This window comes from Salvelinus namaycush, chromosome 27 (genome assembly GCF_016432855.1).
Source record: "Salvelinus namaycush isolate Seneca chromosome 27, SaNama_1.0, whole genome shotgun sequence".
NCBI lineage: Eukaryota > Metazoa > Chordata > Actinopteri > Salmoniformes > Salmonidae > Salvelinus > Salvelinus namaycush.
This window is the reverse complement of record NC_052333.1, coordinates 24,834,701-24,852,515: the sequence shown is the minus strand read 5'-3', so window position 1 is coordinate 24,852,515 and position 17,815 is coordinate 24,834,701. Positions and strand designations below refer to the sequence as shown.

At 41.9% G+C, this 17,815-nt stretch overlaps 1 protein-coding gene across 1 annotated transcript; it reads right to left on the bottom strand.

The window, feature by feature from the left end:
• Positions 1-947: 947 nt before the first annotated feature.
• Positions 948-14,543, bottom strand: LOC120022484 (asparagine synthetase [glutamine-hydrolyzing]-like). Its single transcript, XM_038966405.1, has 12 exons — positions 14,439-14,543; positions 13,131-13,386; positions 6,011-6,251; positions 5,502-5,687; positions 5,012-5,113; positions 4,657-4,784; positions 3,697-3,823; positions 3,299-3,405; positions 2,961-3,061; positions 2,714-2,795; positions 2,285-2,440; positions 948-2,176 (listed from the first exon to the last, which is right to left on the bottom strand). The coding sequence occupies exons 2-12, from the start codon at positions 13,377-13,379 to the stop codon at positions 1,967-1,969; spliced, it is 1,689 nt and encodes a 562-aa protein (XP_038822333.1). The 5' UTR covers positions 13,380-13,386; positions 14,439-14,543; the 3' UTR covers positions 948-1,966.
• Between the last annotated feature and the right edge of the window lie 3,272 nt (positions 14,544-17,815).

Sequence of the window (17,815 nt, the reverse complement as noted above, 5' to 3'; positions counted from 1 at the left end):
TATAGTTTCATACATTTCCATCTGGACTCTAGATGGATTGCAATTCAGAAAACAAAGTGCAATCAATGCACTATGGTTAGCATCCAACCTGCAGTGTGTTTGTTTTGGTCTGAGTGGCTTCCTTATGTAACCCATTATACCAGCCTGTCTCAGTCATGTTTCGTCTTCAATTGATTCATGTTGTTCCCAGCGTGATATTCAATCTGTTACACATTCTATCATTATCTTAATGACACACTCACGCAAGAACACACGCATAGCACACTTTACGTAAACGTTTGTGAGAATTATGATTTATAGACCATTATTACGCCATGCCATGGTCTTGCTCTCTTTAATTGGTAGTTAAAACACAACACACTCCAGTAAAGGACAGTATGTAACGGGCAACAAACACCTCGTCCTTTTGTTATCGCTATTCCAGATAGATTCATTATCAGTTTGTGTGGCCACTTATTAAGTACAGAATGGCTAAGTCATATCAGAGGCATTAGCCTTTCTCATATGACATGAGTATGATGACAAGTTAAAACAAAAACAGGGGAGAGACAAAGAGTAAGAAATGTTCAAATTCCTATTCTGATGAAGGCCAAATAACCAAGCTTTCAATAGTTGATTCAATAAAATGTGTTTTTAATGGTGAGTGAACATTGTGCCTTTTCCTTTTCAATAAGAAAACTTTGGGCTTGATCAATGCATGAAAGCTTTAGTTTCATCATAACTGTTCTGACATTTAAAATATGTTTAAAAGGTAAATTAGTTAAATTAGGGTACTTCTCTGTCAGTTTGGGAGGAGTTATAGGACAGGCTCATTAGAATGGAATAAACAGAACAGTATCAAACACATGGCAATCACGTTTGACTCTATTCCATTCCAGCCATTAAAATTAGCCCAGCCTCATCTGCATGGAACTGAACCTGACAAATGTCACCTATTACAGCAGACAGGAAAGAAAAATGTCCTTTATTTTAAAGGCTGCCTCCTTCCTGTTATATCTAACTTCTGTGTAAGAGGCTATATTAAAAAAAACATCTTTACATTACCTGTTATATGCATCCAACTTCATAACAATGTGAATGAGAGGAAAAGGCCTATTTTGCCAACAGAACTCATTAGGAACTGTTAAGAATTGTGTTAAGGTTTGGCTTATGTCTGAAGCTGTTAAAATATGTCAATTACATCTATGTATTACGTAATCATATCTAGGTATGGTACTATAATGTATGAAAGCATTTCAGTAGTAGTGCTACCGAATCCCAGTGAGATAAACGGCAGCATTGTTTATTTAACTAAGCATCATCCCAGTCTTCTAATATTATTGACTATTCCTACTGAAACAAGTTTCCCCAAATCAGAACTGACCCTGTAACTGTAATTCACACTGATCCCAAGAACTAGATGATTCCTGCATAGGGCTGGCACAATTATCGTATAATCATCTAACTGACAATAACTGTGAAAAAATAATCATAATTTCCATCATAGTCTTACTGCATTTATTTTAGGAGACGAGGGGATTCAACTTTATATTCAAGTAGACATAGTTTATCAGATAGCATTTTGCAAGCAGCACGGTCGGTAGGAGAAGCTTCATTTCCAAAGTTCCAAGTGATCAACTCCATTAGTTTAAGACAGGGGTGTCACCAAAGTAGTGTTGTTTTCATTAGGTATGTAGTAGCTAAAGATGCATTATGATGCATTACAAGGTCAAAACATTTTTCAACAAAAATTACAATTTGTTACCCTAAAATCCCACAATCGTCACAACTCTAGCATGAGACAAATTCTAGATAGGTATGTTGTGAAGGGGAGGTGTAGTAATGGTGACAAAGGTGATTGACAGCTGACAAGGTCTACGTTCCAATATCCATACTAGCATACCACTGAAGTAGTCTATTGAGCATTCATGCAGTATAAGTGCTACGCTAGTGAGGGTATTGGAAAAGAGCCACTGTTGTTGCTGTATCACTGGTCTTTGTCAGGCTTGTAGATGGAGAGGGTTCTGGCTGAGGGGTCGGAGGCATTGATCCAGCGGGGCATCCAGTAGTGGCTGAGCCACTTAGCCTGGCCCGGGTAATGCTTCTCAAACACCTGGCGGTAGAAGTACGCCTCTTTGGTTCTGGGAGGGAGGAACGGGAATGTCTTAGGAGCTTTCTCCAGATCGTAGTCGTTCACCTTGGAGGAGAGAAAGAAGGAGTCAGAATGTCCGGGTGTGCATATGTCATGTATGCCAGCGTGCCTGTGTGTGTACGGCGTGTCTGCTGCATGCGTGTGTGTGTGTACCTCAGACTCCATTTGGTCCTGCAGGCTGTTGTACCAGGACTTCTTGACAGAAGTCATTCCGTCGCTGAAGGCCTCTTTGCGTCTCCATAGGATCTCGTCTGGGATCAGGTTCAGACCTTTAAATGAGTCTCTGAGGAGGTGCTTCTCCACTCCATCCTGGTTACACACACACATACATCCCTCAGTGAAACTGAACTGTGTTTGGAATTATAGCACCGGAATCCTTTACATGTTTGGAAACTGATATTTGCTTCAAGGACTCTGATTTGGATACACAACACTGACAACAATCCCTCAAGAGACACTTTTGCAATAATACATTACTTTCATACTCTATTATCTCAGGTCTATTATCTCATCAGAGCCACATCTACAGGATAGGGATATAGGGATAGTGAGGATATGGTGATTGGAGCTAAGGAGACTGACCTTAGGTTGCCTCATCTCCTCAGGCAGGGAAAGGTAGTACGCTGTGAACCTGTGGTCCAGGAAAGGCACTCTCAGCTCCAGACTGTAGAGAGAAGAGGAAGTCAGTTAGGTGCCATCTTTAAAACGTACATCTTCTGTAATTATCTACATCTTGTCAAAAGAAAGAAGGAAGAGAGCAGATAGTGGTCTGATGAGTTTGAGGAAAGGATGTAAAAAGGAATGACTGTATTGAAAAAGATGCCCGTGCCCGTGTGCAGCAGTTGTACGGTCGGCTCTCAGGACGTCAAAGAGGTAGAGCTCCTTCATCAGACGAACACTCTCCTCTGCTGCTGCCTTGGGCGTGGGAGCCTGGAGCAGGAAGCAACAACTCAGTTCATATTCCCAGACATAACAACTGGTTCCAGGGTTGGGTTCAATTCCATTTTCAATTAAGTCTAACCACAAATTTCCTATTGATTTCTAAGACCATATTTTTTTTTATTCATGCACTTCCTGAATTGACTACTGCATTCACCACAACCCTGACTGGTACATGGAAATTGGTGAGTGAGAGAGAATGACATCTCTGATGTGGAACAAACTTACCTTATGGAAGTAGATGTACCCCTGTGTCAGCTCATCAGAGCCTTCCCCAGAGAAGATCACCACGCTGTCAGTCTTCTCACGGATGTACTTTGACACTAGGTACATGCCTGCAGAATGAGAAAGGATTATTGGAAACAGAATTGAGTTGAAGTAGGCCACACTCACTAATCTCCCAGGATTCAAACCAGCCAATCAGAAGGAAAAGGTATGCAGCCTGACCAGACTCCCTTTGTCCAGGTCAGTGGGTACATTGAGAAGGTACAACAAAACTGTCTAGTGTCAAGGTATTTCACAAATGCGTCACCCTCATAGCCTATTAATTTAGCTTAAGTGGGATACCACTTCTGCTTGGTGTTTGGAGATCTAGGCTGATGTAAGACGGGATAGTGTACTCTCACCGACAGAGGCGCGTATGGTGGTGATGTCATAGGTCTCCAGGTGAAAGATGACCTCCTCCACGGCTTTGAAACCTTCCTCAGGGGTGAAGTTGACCTCGTGGTGCTCACTGCCGATGTACGACGCCACCTGGAACACCACAAGACATTCACCAAGACATTCATTCACGTATTATCTACTTATTCCCTTCAACTTAAGATAATTCTCTTTTCCAATTACAACCTGACCAAGAGGGAGCAGTGAATTCACAGGCGGCTTCACAAAGGAGTATTTATCATTATATTTGTATTATTCTATTCTGTTATTTTTGTATTATTTTAAACTCTCATTTGTAATGGCCTGTGAGCTGTAATGTACTGGGTAAAAGATGCTACAAAAATAAAGTTGGATTATTACTGATTATGAAGTTATACTGTTATGAAACGAATTGACTAGCCTGCTAATATTGTTGCACTAGCTAAGTCTAGGAGTCCTAGACTTAGGCCTAGTTAACTGGTCTGTCACCTGATTTAAGGTGTGCATCTATGTGAGAAATCAGCGTATGAGGACCGTGTTGTATGTACATGTGCCCAGGAGACAGCAAACTTACCAGGATCCAGGGCCAGCTCCGTCCTGACTCTTATGGGTTGGCTAGCCCAAGAGGATTATTGTTTGTTGTTGAAAAGGGTAACAAACATAGATACTTACAAAAATAAACTTCCAAAGCCGCTCCAAAACTAAAGACATCAAACAAAAAACAAAGACCGGCAGGCTCTACGGCCACCTCTGAAGGATCCCCGCCTGCACCTGATTGCGCTTTATCAAGGCTTGGCAGAGCACCTAGACGCGGTTGCTGCTGCCCCCTGGGGGATGGAGTGTGGAAGTGTCGAATCATGCTCCTAAGACCTAACCTACCCAAACTGTTCCATAACAATATGAGAATCATCATTATTATAATGCAGTCTCTCTATGGAGCCTCTCACCATGCGAGCAGCCAGGATGTCTGGGCTGTCTTCAGCCCCGATAGCGAAGGTCTGGATGGGGTACTTCAACTTCTCCTCTTTGGCCAGTTTGACCAGCATAGCTGCCACCAGACTGGAGTCCAGACCACCTGGTAGAAAGATACAGTAACAGTCATGAACATGATTTACTAGCTTATCAAACGTGCAATTTGACCTATGGTGTAATGACAATAAGCAAGTATTCTAATTTATTTGCACAGACAAGCATACCGTAAATGAAAAAGTAACAGATCTCAAGCATTACTTACGCAAGAGTTCATGTGTGACACTACACAAAGAAGAAAAAAAAATACTCTGCAATAGCCATTATTTGTACCTGAGAGAAGACAGCCGATCCTCCTGTGGGCCATAAGTCGTTTCCGGACAGCGTTCTCAAACAAAGACCGGATGTTGCTCTTCACTGTCTCTGGGACAAAACCTACAGAGGACAGCAAGAGATCTTACTGTCATCACACAGGGACCGGTCAACTGAATGGTTAAAGACCAGCAAATCAACTCCGACATACTACACATCCAACTCCTATTGTCAGTGACTACAATGATTTCAGTTGGACAAGAGGCTTCATTCATGGCAATGCCCTCAACACCAAAAACTGCATCCTGAAACAATCAGTAAGCCATTCCTCCCTTCATCTTAGGTGTCAAACAACATTTATCACCTTTCACTGATAGCTGGCTACAGGTAGTGGTACTGTTACATAATCAGTAACCTTGACCCACATTATGGCCGCTGTCAATCAAGATGCTGACGTTATGGAAATACTATGGATGTGTGTGTGTGTGTGTGTGTGTGTGTGTATGCGTACCGGAGGGTAGCATTTCTACCGTGTCATAGACAGCGTGGCTGGGCTCCTGGGTGCAGTAGTGGAAGCGGTCCATCTGAATAGACTCTACCTTCCCAGTGGGCTTCAGGTCAAACACCTCAAAGTGCCCCGGGAGGAACGGAGTGATCTTAGGAGGAGAAGACATGGAGTGGGTGATATCAGTCAGACCTGGGAACAAACACACAAAACATTTTAACAAATAACATGGTAACACTTTACATGACGTTAGTGTTACTACACATGTATAACAACATCATTATACACTACTACTATCATCTTATTAACAAGCTGTTACATTGTACTTTTCAAATTGAATTTCAGTTGCATAGCAATCGAGTTAAGCAGTTTTTGTAATTACACAATATATATATTTTTTACTCAAACATTAAAGTTCATTCTATTCTGAATAGGGATTGTTCTTTAATCCACTTGTGTAGCAACTAAAACCACTCAACCCCAAATGAGATGTCAAGTAAGTAGTCCCCCCTCACCTTTAGCCTCAGAGCTCACAGCCAGGAAGCCGTTGTCGGTCAGTAGTTTGAACATGGGCCGCACGCCATACGTATCCCTCCCCAGGAACACTTTCCTATTGGCTGTGTCCAGGAGGATGAAGGCGAACACTCCGTCCAATAGGGACGCCATCTTCTGAATGCCGAACCGCTCGTACAGGTGAAGCAGGATCTCACCGTCTACTTTGGTCTGGTAGTCAGTAAACTCAAACTGCTTCTTCAGCTAAAGAAGGAAAAAGATGAAGTATCAGAATTATTATGAGATAAGACATTACAAGTGGTCATACATGCTCATGACACACTCCCCAAACATATTTATTTGTACAGTGAAGCAACATTTTTTGCCTCAATACTCCAGCATTTTGGATTTGAGATCAAATGTTTTCTATGAGGCGACAGAATGTCACCTTTTATTTGAGGGTATTTTCATACATATCTGTTTTACCGTTTAGAAATGAATGTGCTTTATGTATTTAGTCTCCCCATTTGAAGGTGTCATATGTATTTGGACAAATTCACTTAGTTTATTAAATTGTCAAAAGTATAGTATTTGGTCCCATATTCCTAGCACGTAATGACTACATCAAGCTTGTGACTACAAACTTGAATGCATTTGCAGTTTGTGCCCAATAGAAATGAATAGTAAATAATGTAGTGTCATTTTGGAATCACTTTTATTGCAAATAACAATGGAATTTTTTCGGAACACTTCTACATTAATGCATTAACATGATGATAGATAATCCTGATTGAAATCTTGAATAATGATGAGACAAAGATCATGTCACCAGAACATCCCATCCTCTCACGACTACAAATAACAGGGGAGGTTAGCATTTTCAGTTGGGGGGTATGCTATTTATGCTTCTGTTACTTTCTCATTTAGTTCTCTCTCAAATGTTTTTTTCATTTGGCATTTTGAATGATTATACAGATAACAGACAGCACAGGTAGAAGGCAAAACACACACAGATCCCCTACCAAATCAAACCCACTCCAACCCCACCATGCTCCAACAGAATACACACAGATCCCCTACCAACTCAAACCCATCCCAACCTCCCCATGCTCCAACAGAACACACACAGATCCCCTACCAACTCAAACCCACTCCAACAGAACACACACAGATCCCCTACCAAATCAAACCCACTCCAACCACCCAACGCTCTAACAGAATACACACAGATCCCTACCAACTCAAACCCACTCCAACCACCCAACGCTTTAACAGAATACACACAGATCCCCTAACAAATCAAACCCACTCCAACCCCCCCATGCACCAACAGAATACACACAGATCCCCTACCAACTCAAACCCACTCCAACCCCCCCATGCTCCAACAGAGCCCCAACCCCATATCAGACTTAAAGCAGGCATGATATAGAATTTCAGTAATATAATCAAATAACAAAAAGAAACAAAGATATAATCAAACCAATAGTTTTAAAAAAAGGTGATAAATTGTAATTTGGGTTGGTTTATGGAGTTGTGAAATTAGCTGGGTCCATGTCTCCTACAAAGGATAGGAAAGGTTGCCAGGTATTATAAAATGTAATTGCGGTCACTTCATTATCTAAACGCTAAAACAGATATGTATGAAAAAAGCCTCAAATAAAAGGTGACATTCTGTACTGTCGCCACATATAAAACATTTGATCTCAAATCCAAAATGCTGGAGCATACAGCCTAATTAAAAGCTTAGCTTAGCTTCACTGTCCAAATAAATACATAGGGGAGTGTACATGCTCATGACATACATGCTGATAATCACAATGGTTTGTAGGAAGGGTATGCACAATCAAATCCAACAAATGCAGGGTACATAAGATGTGCAATATAATAAGTTAGTGCATTGATTTAAAGACAGTAGGAAGATCATATTGATAATGGTATTCTCTATCTTCGCTCCTGGTTCTCAAACTCACATGAACAAAAGATGGCCTAAACTTCTTTGGCCACACACAGTACCAGTCAACAGTTAAGACACACCTACTCATTCAAGGGTTTCTTTATTTTCTACATTGTAGAATAATAGTGAAGATATCAAAACTATGAAATAACACATATGGAATCATGTAGTAACCAAAAAAAGTGTTAGACAAATCAAAATATATTTTAGATTTGAAAATCTTCAAATTAGCCACTCTTTGCCTTGATGACAGCTTTGCACACTCTTGGTAGTTACCTGGAATGCATTTCAATTAACAGGTGTGCCTTGTTAAAAGTTAGCTAACTATAGCTACTGAAACAGATGTCATTTTGCTATGTTTTTGGGGAAGAACATTGTTTGCATCCAAGAGCTAGATAGCTTTTTTTTAATGACCAGCACTGTAGATGCGCGAGACAACTTTACCATCATCATAGATTACGTATTGATGAATAGTTGTGACATATGAAATACGAGGGAGTGTAATAACTACGTAAAAAAATTAGGAATGCATAAAATTGTGACGTGCAGTCATATTCAGGTCTTAATTGGTCAACAAGCTCATTAGACATGTCAAACAGTGTTATTTGACACGCAAAGACCCAAACGGCGTTCCATAGTATGATGAATCAGTATTAGTATGATGAATAGTATTAATGAAACAGCACAGCAAGTAAGTGAAAGAAATAGGTTTTGATTATGTTTGACTAGTAATGGGGACATACGTAAAAACCAACAAAATAACTTTTTGGTCAGTGTGGTGTGTGTGTGTGTGTGTGTGTGTGTGTAACCTTTATTTAACTAGGCAAGTCAGTTGAACAACTTCTTCAGGATTGGTGGGTAACCTGCGGGACGGTTGAGCTAACGTAGACTAATGTGATTAGCATGAGGTTGTGAGTAACAAGAACATTTCCCAGGAAATAGCCATATCTGATACTGGCAGAAAGCTTACATTCTTGTTAATCTAACTGCACTGTCCAATTTACAGTAGCTATTACAGTGAAAGAATACCATGCTATTGTTTGAGGAGAGTGCACAGTTTTGAACAAGAAAAGTTATTAATAAACAAATGAGGCACATTTGGGCAGTAAATCTTTGAACAGAAATGCAAAGGTTCATTGGATCAGAGTAAAACTTTGCACATACACTGCTGCCATCTAGTGGCCTATATCTAAATTGTACCTGGGCTGGAATAATACAGTCGTGGCCAAAAGACACAAATATTAATTTCCACAAAGTTTGCTGCCTCAGTGTCTTTAGATATTTTTGTCAGATGTTACTATGGAATACTGAAGTATAATTACAAGCATTTCATAAGTGTAAGTGTTCATAAGCTTTTATTGACAATTACATGAAGTTGATGCAGAGAGTCAATATTTGCAGTGTTAACCCTTCTTTTTCAAGACCTCTGCAATCCGCCCTGGCATGCTGTTAATTAACTTCTGGGACACATCCTGACTGATGGCAGCCCAGTCTTGCATAATCAATGCTTGGTTTTTGTGGTTGGTTTTTGTTTGTCCACCCGCCTCTTGAGGATTGACCACAAGTTCTCAATGGGATTAAGGTCTGGGGAGTTTCCTGGCCATGGACACAAAATATTGATGTTTTGTTCCCCAAGACACTTAGTTATCACTTTTGCCTTATGGCAAGGTGCTCCATCATGCTGGAAAATGCATTGTTCGTCACCAAACTGCTCCTGGATGGTTGGGAGAAGATGCTCTCGGAGGATGTGTTGGTACCATTCTTTATTCATGGCTGTGTTCTTAGGCAAAATTGTGAGTGAGCCCACTCCCTTGGCTGAGAAGCAACCCCACACACGAATGGTCTCAGGATGCTTTACTGTTGGCATGACACAGGACTGATGGTAGCGCTCACCTTGTCTTCTCTGGACAAGCTTTTTTCCGGATGCCCCAAACAATCGGAAAGGGGATTCATCAGAGAAAATGACTTTGCCCCAGTCCCCAGCAGTCTAATCCCTTGGTTTCTCAAATGATTGCCTCGCCTGGTTCACCAACTACTTCTCCAATAGAGTTCAGTATGACAAATCGGAGGGCCTGTTGTCCGGACCTCTGGCAGACTATGGGGCTGCCACAGGGTTCAATTCTCGGGTCGACTCTGTTCTCTGTATTACATCAATGATGTTGCTCTCGCTGCTGGTGATTCTCTGATCCGCCTCTACGCAGACGACACCATTCTGTATACCTCTGGCCCTTCTTTGGACACTGTGTTGACTAACCTCCAGATGAGCTTCAATGCCATACAACTCTCCTTCCGGTTAAACTGGTTAGACTGTAAACTCTCCTTCGACTGACATTAAACATCTTCAATCCAAAATTAAATCTAGAATCAGCGTCCTATTTCGAAACAAAGCATCCTTCACTCATGCTGCCAAACATACCCTCGTAAAACTGACCATCCTACCGATCCTCGACGATGTCATTTACAAAATAGCCTCCAACACTCTACTCAACAAATTGGATGCAGTGCCATCCGTTTTGTCACCAAAGCCCCATATACTATCCACCACTGCAACCTGTATGCTCTCGATGGCTGACCCTCACTTCCTACTCGTCGCCAAACCTACTGGCTCCAGGTCATCTACAAGTCTCTGCTAGGTAAAGCCCTGCCTTATCTCAGCTCACTGGTCACCATAGCAGCACCCACCCGTAGCACGAGCTCAAGCAGGTATATCTCACTGGTCACCCCCAAAGCCAATTCTTCCTTTGGCCGCCTCTCCTTCCAGTTCTCTGCTGCCAATGACTGGAACGAACTGCAAAAATCTCTAAAGCTGGAGACTCATATCTCCCTCACTAGCTTTAAGCACCAGCTGTCAGAGCAGCTCACAGATCACTGCACCTGTACATAACTCATCTGTAAATAGCCCATCCAATCTACCTCATCCCCATACTGTATTTATTTATTTATCTTGCTCCTTTGCACCCCAGTATCTCTACTTGCACATTCATCTTCTGCACATCCTACCATTCCAGTGTTAAATTTCTATATTGTAATTACTTCGCCACCATGGCCTATTAATTGCCTTACCTCTCTTATCCTACCTCATTTGCACATGCTGTATATAGATTTTTCTACTGTATTATTGATTGTATGATTGTTTATTCCATGTGTAACTCTGTGTTGTTGTATGTGTCGAACTGCTTTGCTTTATCTTGGCCAGGTCGCAGTTGCAAATGAGAACTTGTTCTCAACTAGCCTACCTGGTTAAATAAAGGTTAAATAAAAAAATAAAAGTACCCTTTGCAGAATATCAGTCTGTCCCTGATGTTTTTCCTGGAGAGAAGTGGCTTCTTTGCTGCCCTTCTTGACACCAGGCCATCCTCCAAATGTCTTCGCCTCACTGTGCGTGCAGATGCACTCACACCTGCCTGCTGACATTCCTGAGCAAGCTCGTACTGGTGGTGCCCCGATCCCGCAGCTGAAAAACTTTAGGAGACGTCCTGGAGCTTGCTGGACTTTCTTGGGCACCCTGAAGCCTTCTTCACAACAATTGAACCGCTCTCCTTGAAGTTCTTGATGATCCGATAAATGGTTGATTTAGGTGCAATCTTACTTGCAGCAATATCCTTGCCTTGCCCTTTTTGTGCAAAGCAATGATGACGGCACATGTTTCCTTGCAGGTAACAATGGTTGACAGAGGAAGAACAATGATTCCAAGCACCAACCTCTTTTTGAAGCTTCCAGTCTGTTATTCGAACTCAATCAGCATGACAGAGTGATCTCCAGCCTTGTCCTCGTCAACAGAGAGAATCACTGACATGTCAGCTGGTCCTTTTGTGGCAGGGCTGAAATGCAGTGGAAATGTTTTTTTGGTATTCAGTTAATTTGCATGGCAAAGAGGGACTTTTCAATTAATTACAATTCATCTGATCACTCTTCATAAAATTCTGGAGTATATGCAAATTGCCATCATACAAACTGAGGCAGCAGACTTTGTGAAAATTAATATTTGTGTCATTCTCAAAACTTTTGGCCACGACTGTACATTATGGCCTTTCTCTTGCATTTCAAAAATGATGGTACAAAAAAAAGGTTGTTTTTTTATTTGTATTATCTTTACCAGATCTAATGTGTTAGATTTTCCTACATTCCATTCATAATTCCACAAACGTCAAAGTGTTTCCTTTCAAATGGTACCAAGAAAATGCATATCCTTTATTTAGGGCCTGAGCTACAGGCAGTTAAGATTTAGGTATGTCATTTTAGGCGAAATTTTTTAAAGGGGCCAATCCTTAAGAGGTTATTAAGAACAAATTCGTATTTACAATGACCGCCTACCCCGGCCGACGATGGGCCAATTGTGCACCGCCCTATGGGACTCCCAATCACGGCCGGATGTGATACAGCCTAGATTTGAACCAGGGACTGTAGTGACGCCTCTTGCACTGAGATGCAGTGGCTTAGACCGCTGTGTTCATGTGTGTGTGTTAACTATTTAACTGTACTAGACCGCTTAAAAGGCCCCTAAAAATGTTCATATTGGTAATCGGTATGTTTTTTGGGCAAGGAAAATATCGGATATCATATAGGCCAAAAACGTCATATCATATTTTGATGTCTTCACTATTATTCTACAATGTAGAAAATACTAAAAATAAAGAAAAACCCTTGAATGAGTAAGTGTATCCAAACTTTTGACTGGTACTTTAAGTCCCTTTGGCAAAAAGATAGTGCCTTTTTAAGAAAAGAGGAGTTGCCTAGCCTAAAGCCATCACCCCACTAACGTTAGTATGTCCCTGCTTCGTAACTAGCAAGTAGAAACTGAATATGTTCCACACCAAAACGTGTCCAGTTCCCAGAGGTCTAGTCCCATCTCCATACCTACAGTTGCCTGGGGTCCAGAAGCTTGGATTCCAGGCTATACCTTATGTGTCTATGGGCCATAACTACTATGTGGTTTGTAGATCTCCTACCCTAGTTTCACGGCACAAATTCCAGGCTATTGTAGGAGATCTACAAACCACACAGTAGTTATGGCCCATAGACACATAATGTATAGCCTGGAATCCACATAGTTTCACATCACAATTCCCAGGCTATGTGGATTCCAGGCTATACATTATGTGTCTATGGGCCATAACTACTGTGGGGTTTGTAGACCTATTGATCCTGGGATTTGTGAAACAATGTGGATTCCAGGCTAGACATACCGTGTCGTGGTTGTAGATCTCCCCGTTGTAGACGAGCCACAGGTAGGGGAACTTCTTGATGCGGATGGGTTGCATGCCATACAGCTGGTCTACGATAGCCAGGCGATGGAAGCCGAAGCAACAGTTTGTGAAGCCGTTGACATTCTCAAAACGAAAAGCGTCTGGGCCCCGGTGGGCGATCTTCATAGCGTTGGTGCACTGAACCGACAGGCACTCATCACTGCCAAACAAGGCCCAAATACCACACATCCTGGAGCTGGAGAGGTGAGAGAGAGGAGAAGGGAAAGGAAAAATGGAGAAATAGACAGGGGGGTTAATAAATACATGCAACAAGAGACTAGTGCCCCTTCAGCAACTGTTCTTTACAACTTTGTATAACCTTAAGGGTTATACAACGGACTATTGGACATATTGTACCTTTGCAAATCAGATAGCCACTCTTATAGTTTCCTATATCCCGAGTGGCGCAGCAGTCTAAGGCACTGCATCTCAGTGCTAGAGACCCTGCTATGGACTCTGGTTTGATTCCAGGCTGTATCACAACCAGCCGTGATTGGGAGTCCCATAGGGCGGCGCACAATCGACCCAGCGTCGTACGGGTTTGGCCAGTGTAGGCCGTCAGTGTAAATAAGAATGTTCTGACTTGCCTGGTTACATAAAGGTTCAATAAAATACCACTATCATACTTTATTACTAAACTATTGATGTCAAAAAAGTATTATGCTGTGGATTTAATATAATTCAGCAGTAAGTGAGATTTTAAAACATAGCTTTCCAAACTTTGTACTACAGCATTGGCAGATTGACACCTGCTTGAGTGCTGAATCACATCCAGTTAAGCTGATGATAGAATTGGACAAGCCCCACGATACACTGTATTGTAACGACCCTGGGTTTATGAGCGCGAATATCGACTTCACCGCTTGAGCATACTTTTGGGGCACAGTCGATTGCGTTCGAGACCAGCATCCTGCCTGTTTCTTTACAGTATCATTGACGTCAATTTACGAAGTATTATTTATCGATTCGTGACACACACAAAAAAAGTTTGATCCAGATCATTAACGATACAAAAAATAAAAAAAAATAAACCGTTTAGGCAAGTTACATACCGGAAACAGTTTCATAATGTGAGTCCCCATCACATTTAATAAAACAAATACTGTGTAAAGGTATATTCTATGTGGCTTTGTCATGACGCACAACAATACCCGGCAATAGAAAGAACGAGTAACAGTTATCTCCATATGAGAAATGAAAGACACATTCGATTAAAAGGCATGGCAGATAGTTTACTGAAAGACATACCTTTATTTCGTTTTATTTCGTGGACACAAAAGGGTGAAGCAATATTATTCTCCTCAGCGGCGGAATGATGCAACGAGAGAACAAACGAGTACACTGACAACGTACTTCCTGAACTGGAAGATGGGCGTGACTTGCAACATCAGGTTAAGATTGCATCAATTTACGCTTACATTTGAGATTATCAGATTTCACATACATTCTAGTTAGTTTTCCAGCCAAAGGTGACATGTGACTATAGACATATGTTCATATATAAACATAGATACATATAGAATGTGAATGGTATTAGATTTCAACATGGCAAAAGGGGGTCAACGTAATAAAAAAGGTGCATCTCATATGGCTGAGTTCACACAGGCAGACCAATTCTGATATTTGTTCCTCTAATTGGTGGGGGGAATGACGCACGTGAACAAACGTGAATTAAAATGCACCGTGGTGAATGAGCGAAAACAGACGGGCCACGAGCTTCTACCGCGCGTCAGATAGACCGCTCACGCATGTGCGTCCGTCATCGCGCGCATGTTGATTCTGTCCACCCACAACAGACGCGAACTGGACACGCAGGTGGAAATATCAAAAAGAACTCTGAACCAACTACGTTCATTTGGAAGCAGGTCGAAAAGCATTAAACATTATAGAAATGTAGCTAGCTTGCTGTTGCTAGCTAATTTGTCCTGGGATATAAACATTGGGTTGTTGTTTTACCTGAAATACAAGTTCCTCTACTACTCCACAGATAAAGGGCAAACCGAGTTCGTTTCCAGTAACGTTATTCACCTCCTTCAGGCTTCTTCGGTCTTTGTCTTCTTCGATGATGTTTAACGGCGGTTGGCATCCAATAAATGTTGCATTACCACAACCAACTAGACTGGAGTACAACTCCCTTATACTTCGCTTATTTATATTTTCTCTAAAACAAGAAATTAAAATTCAACAAATACCCTACCATCTAACACTACTCACAAAAAATAAATACCATACTCCACTATTTAAATCTATTTAGTCCTACTTCAGGCCAACAGCCTGAAAGGATGGGACACCACCACTTAATAACACACCCTGTAACTCGTCGATGTCAAGTCTCGCACACCCAAATACCTTTCTGCAGCTGCCACCACAACCTCTATTTTCTGCGACTTACTTTGCATCCTTGCAGTACAGTTGATAACCATTACTATAAATGCCAAAAATCCAATCTTACTGAAACATATCACTTGTTGATTTATCCCTCTGTACAAGTACAGATCTACAACTCACACCACTTCTCTCAGGATCCCTCCTCCCCATCTTCCTCTACTTTCTTCACTGCCTCAGCATATGACAACTTCTGCACTACTCTAACCCTGGAAACCTCAACCTGCCTCTCTTGCATGGGACATTTCTGATCCCCAGCCCAATGGGCACCCCGACAATTAACACATACCCCTACTTTCCCCAATGCTACACATTCCTTTGTCTCATGCCCTTTGAACCTTATGCATGTTGCCTTGGTGGAGTCATTTACTGTTTCAATTTAATGCATGGGAAAGTATATCCGGATACAATAACAGAAACCTATAATCTTTTAATCTGAAGTTAATACCCTATTTGTCATCACCCTAGATAGTTTACAATAGGGATTGTTATTGGAGATGTCCTTCTCTCCTAACATCCCATGCTGTTGAGATATTCTATGTAAGGCAATATCGCGAGTTTCAAATTCGAACCTGGTGAGAGGGTTACACTTCTTTAACAAACCATCTCCTTATTTCCCACAATTTTTAACCGACTCAAGCTCACCCTCTTCCTCCTTCGACCTCCTCTGCCTCTTTTTCCGTCCATACCTCCACCATATTCCAAGTATAACTCTCCTTATGATAATACTGCACTTCTCCTGACATCTTGTTTTTGCCTTGTCAAGGGACCCCATTTAACCGGCTGTCACAATCTCTGTACAATCAGCACAAACCCCTCGGGATGTAGCGCTCAAAAGTGCATTGTAAAGCCATATGACTACCACCTGACAGGCAGGGCAAGAAGAGCATCCAGCAAAGCAGTCCCATTCTTATTATACCTCAGTGAGCCATTGGACTTCATATGGAGGTTGGCAACCAACTTTAAGGTGCATTACAACTACCAACGGGAGTGTGGACCTCAGTTCATCTTTCAGTCCCCCACGTGGGTATATGCTCCTAAAAAGCAATGAGATGGGAGAGGCCGGTACCAGAGCGCCAAGTCTAGGACCAAAAGGCTCCTCCACAGCTTCTACCCCAAACCATAATTTGGCTGAACAATTCATAAAATCGGCAATAGACAATTTACATTGACTTTTAAATGTCTCACGTCAGCCACGGAGAAGGGGGTCCCGCAGTCCTTGGTAGCGGGCCGCGTCGGTGGCACTGTATTCTCCTCAAAGCAGGCAAAGATGGTGTTTAGTTTGTCTGGAAGCAAGACGGTGTCCGTGACATTTGCTGGATTTCTTTTTGTAGTCTAATTGCCTGTAGACCCTGCCACATACGTCTCGTGTCTGAACCGTGGAATTGCAACTCCACTTTGACCCTATACCGACATTTCACTTGTTTGATTGCCTTGGAGGGAATAACTACGCCGTTTATATTCTGCAATATTGCCCGACATCTTTCCATGGTTGAATGCTGTGGTTCACGCTTTCAGTTTAGCACGAATGCCGCCATCTATCCACGATTTCTGGTTAGGGTAGGTTTTAATAGTCACAACATCAACCCACTTCCTTATAAACGCACTCCCCCAGTCAGCGTATAAATCAAATGCTATTTTCTGAGGCTACCCGGTCTGCATGATCAAAGCAATCTTGAAGCGTGGATTCCGATTGGTCAGACCAGTTTTGAATGGTTCTAGTCACGGGTACATCCTTGACTAAGGCAGCTCCAAAATGCAGGTGTTTTAGCCTAGCTCAGTGCTTTCTGTGGTGGTGGGGCAGCCAGTGGAAAATACGGAGCGTAGGTGTTGGTAATGTTCTCTAGCTGCGCCATGATTATCTCAGTGTTCTGTCACTCATGGGGACAGTACATCATGACAACATACTTTCAAAATCTTAGCTAGCAGTCATCATCATGAATCAAGTTGACAAATCTACTGGCAAAACCTTTTATAGATAAAATGTATCGGTTCTCATTTGCCATAAACGTTACACAAATTGGCAATCGTTAATTCAACAATGAGTGGTTTGGAAGGAATCAGTGAGTGGCTAACTGCAAGCATTGAAAAGCAAGCACTAGCCTGCTATTCAGTGGAGTTGCTGTGTGGTCCCAAATCTGGGATTAAGTGTCTCTTTTCCAAGTTTAAAATGATAAACATTCAACATTGGCCATGCTGTCAATGAAGCATGATTTGTGCCACGCTCAAAACAACTGTTA

Excerpts from the sequence above, each read along its gene's own strand:
- LOC120022484 (XM_038966405.1), bottom strand. The coding sequence starts at position 13,379 with ATGTGTGGTATTTGGGCCTTGTTTGGCAGTGATGAGTGCCTGTCGGTT. Across the intron at positions 3,062-3,298 it reads GGTACATCTACTTCCATAAG|GCTCCCACGCCCAAGGCAGC; the intron begins GTAAGTTTGTTC and ends TTCCTGCTCCAG. Across the intron at positions 2,441-2,713 it reads AGGAGATGAGGCAACCTAAG|GATGGAGTGGAGAAGCACCT; the intron begins GTCAGTCTCCTT and ends GTGTGTAACCAG.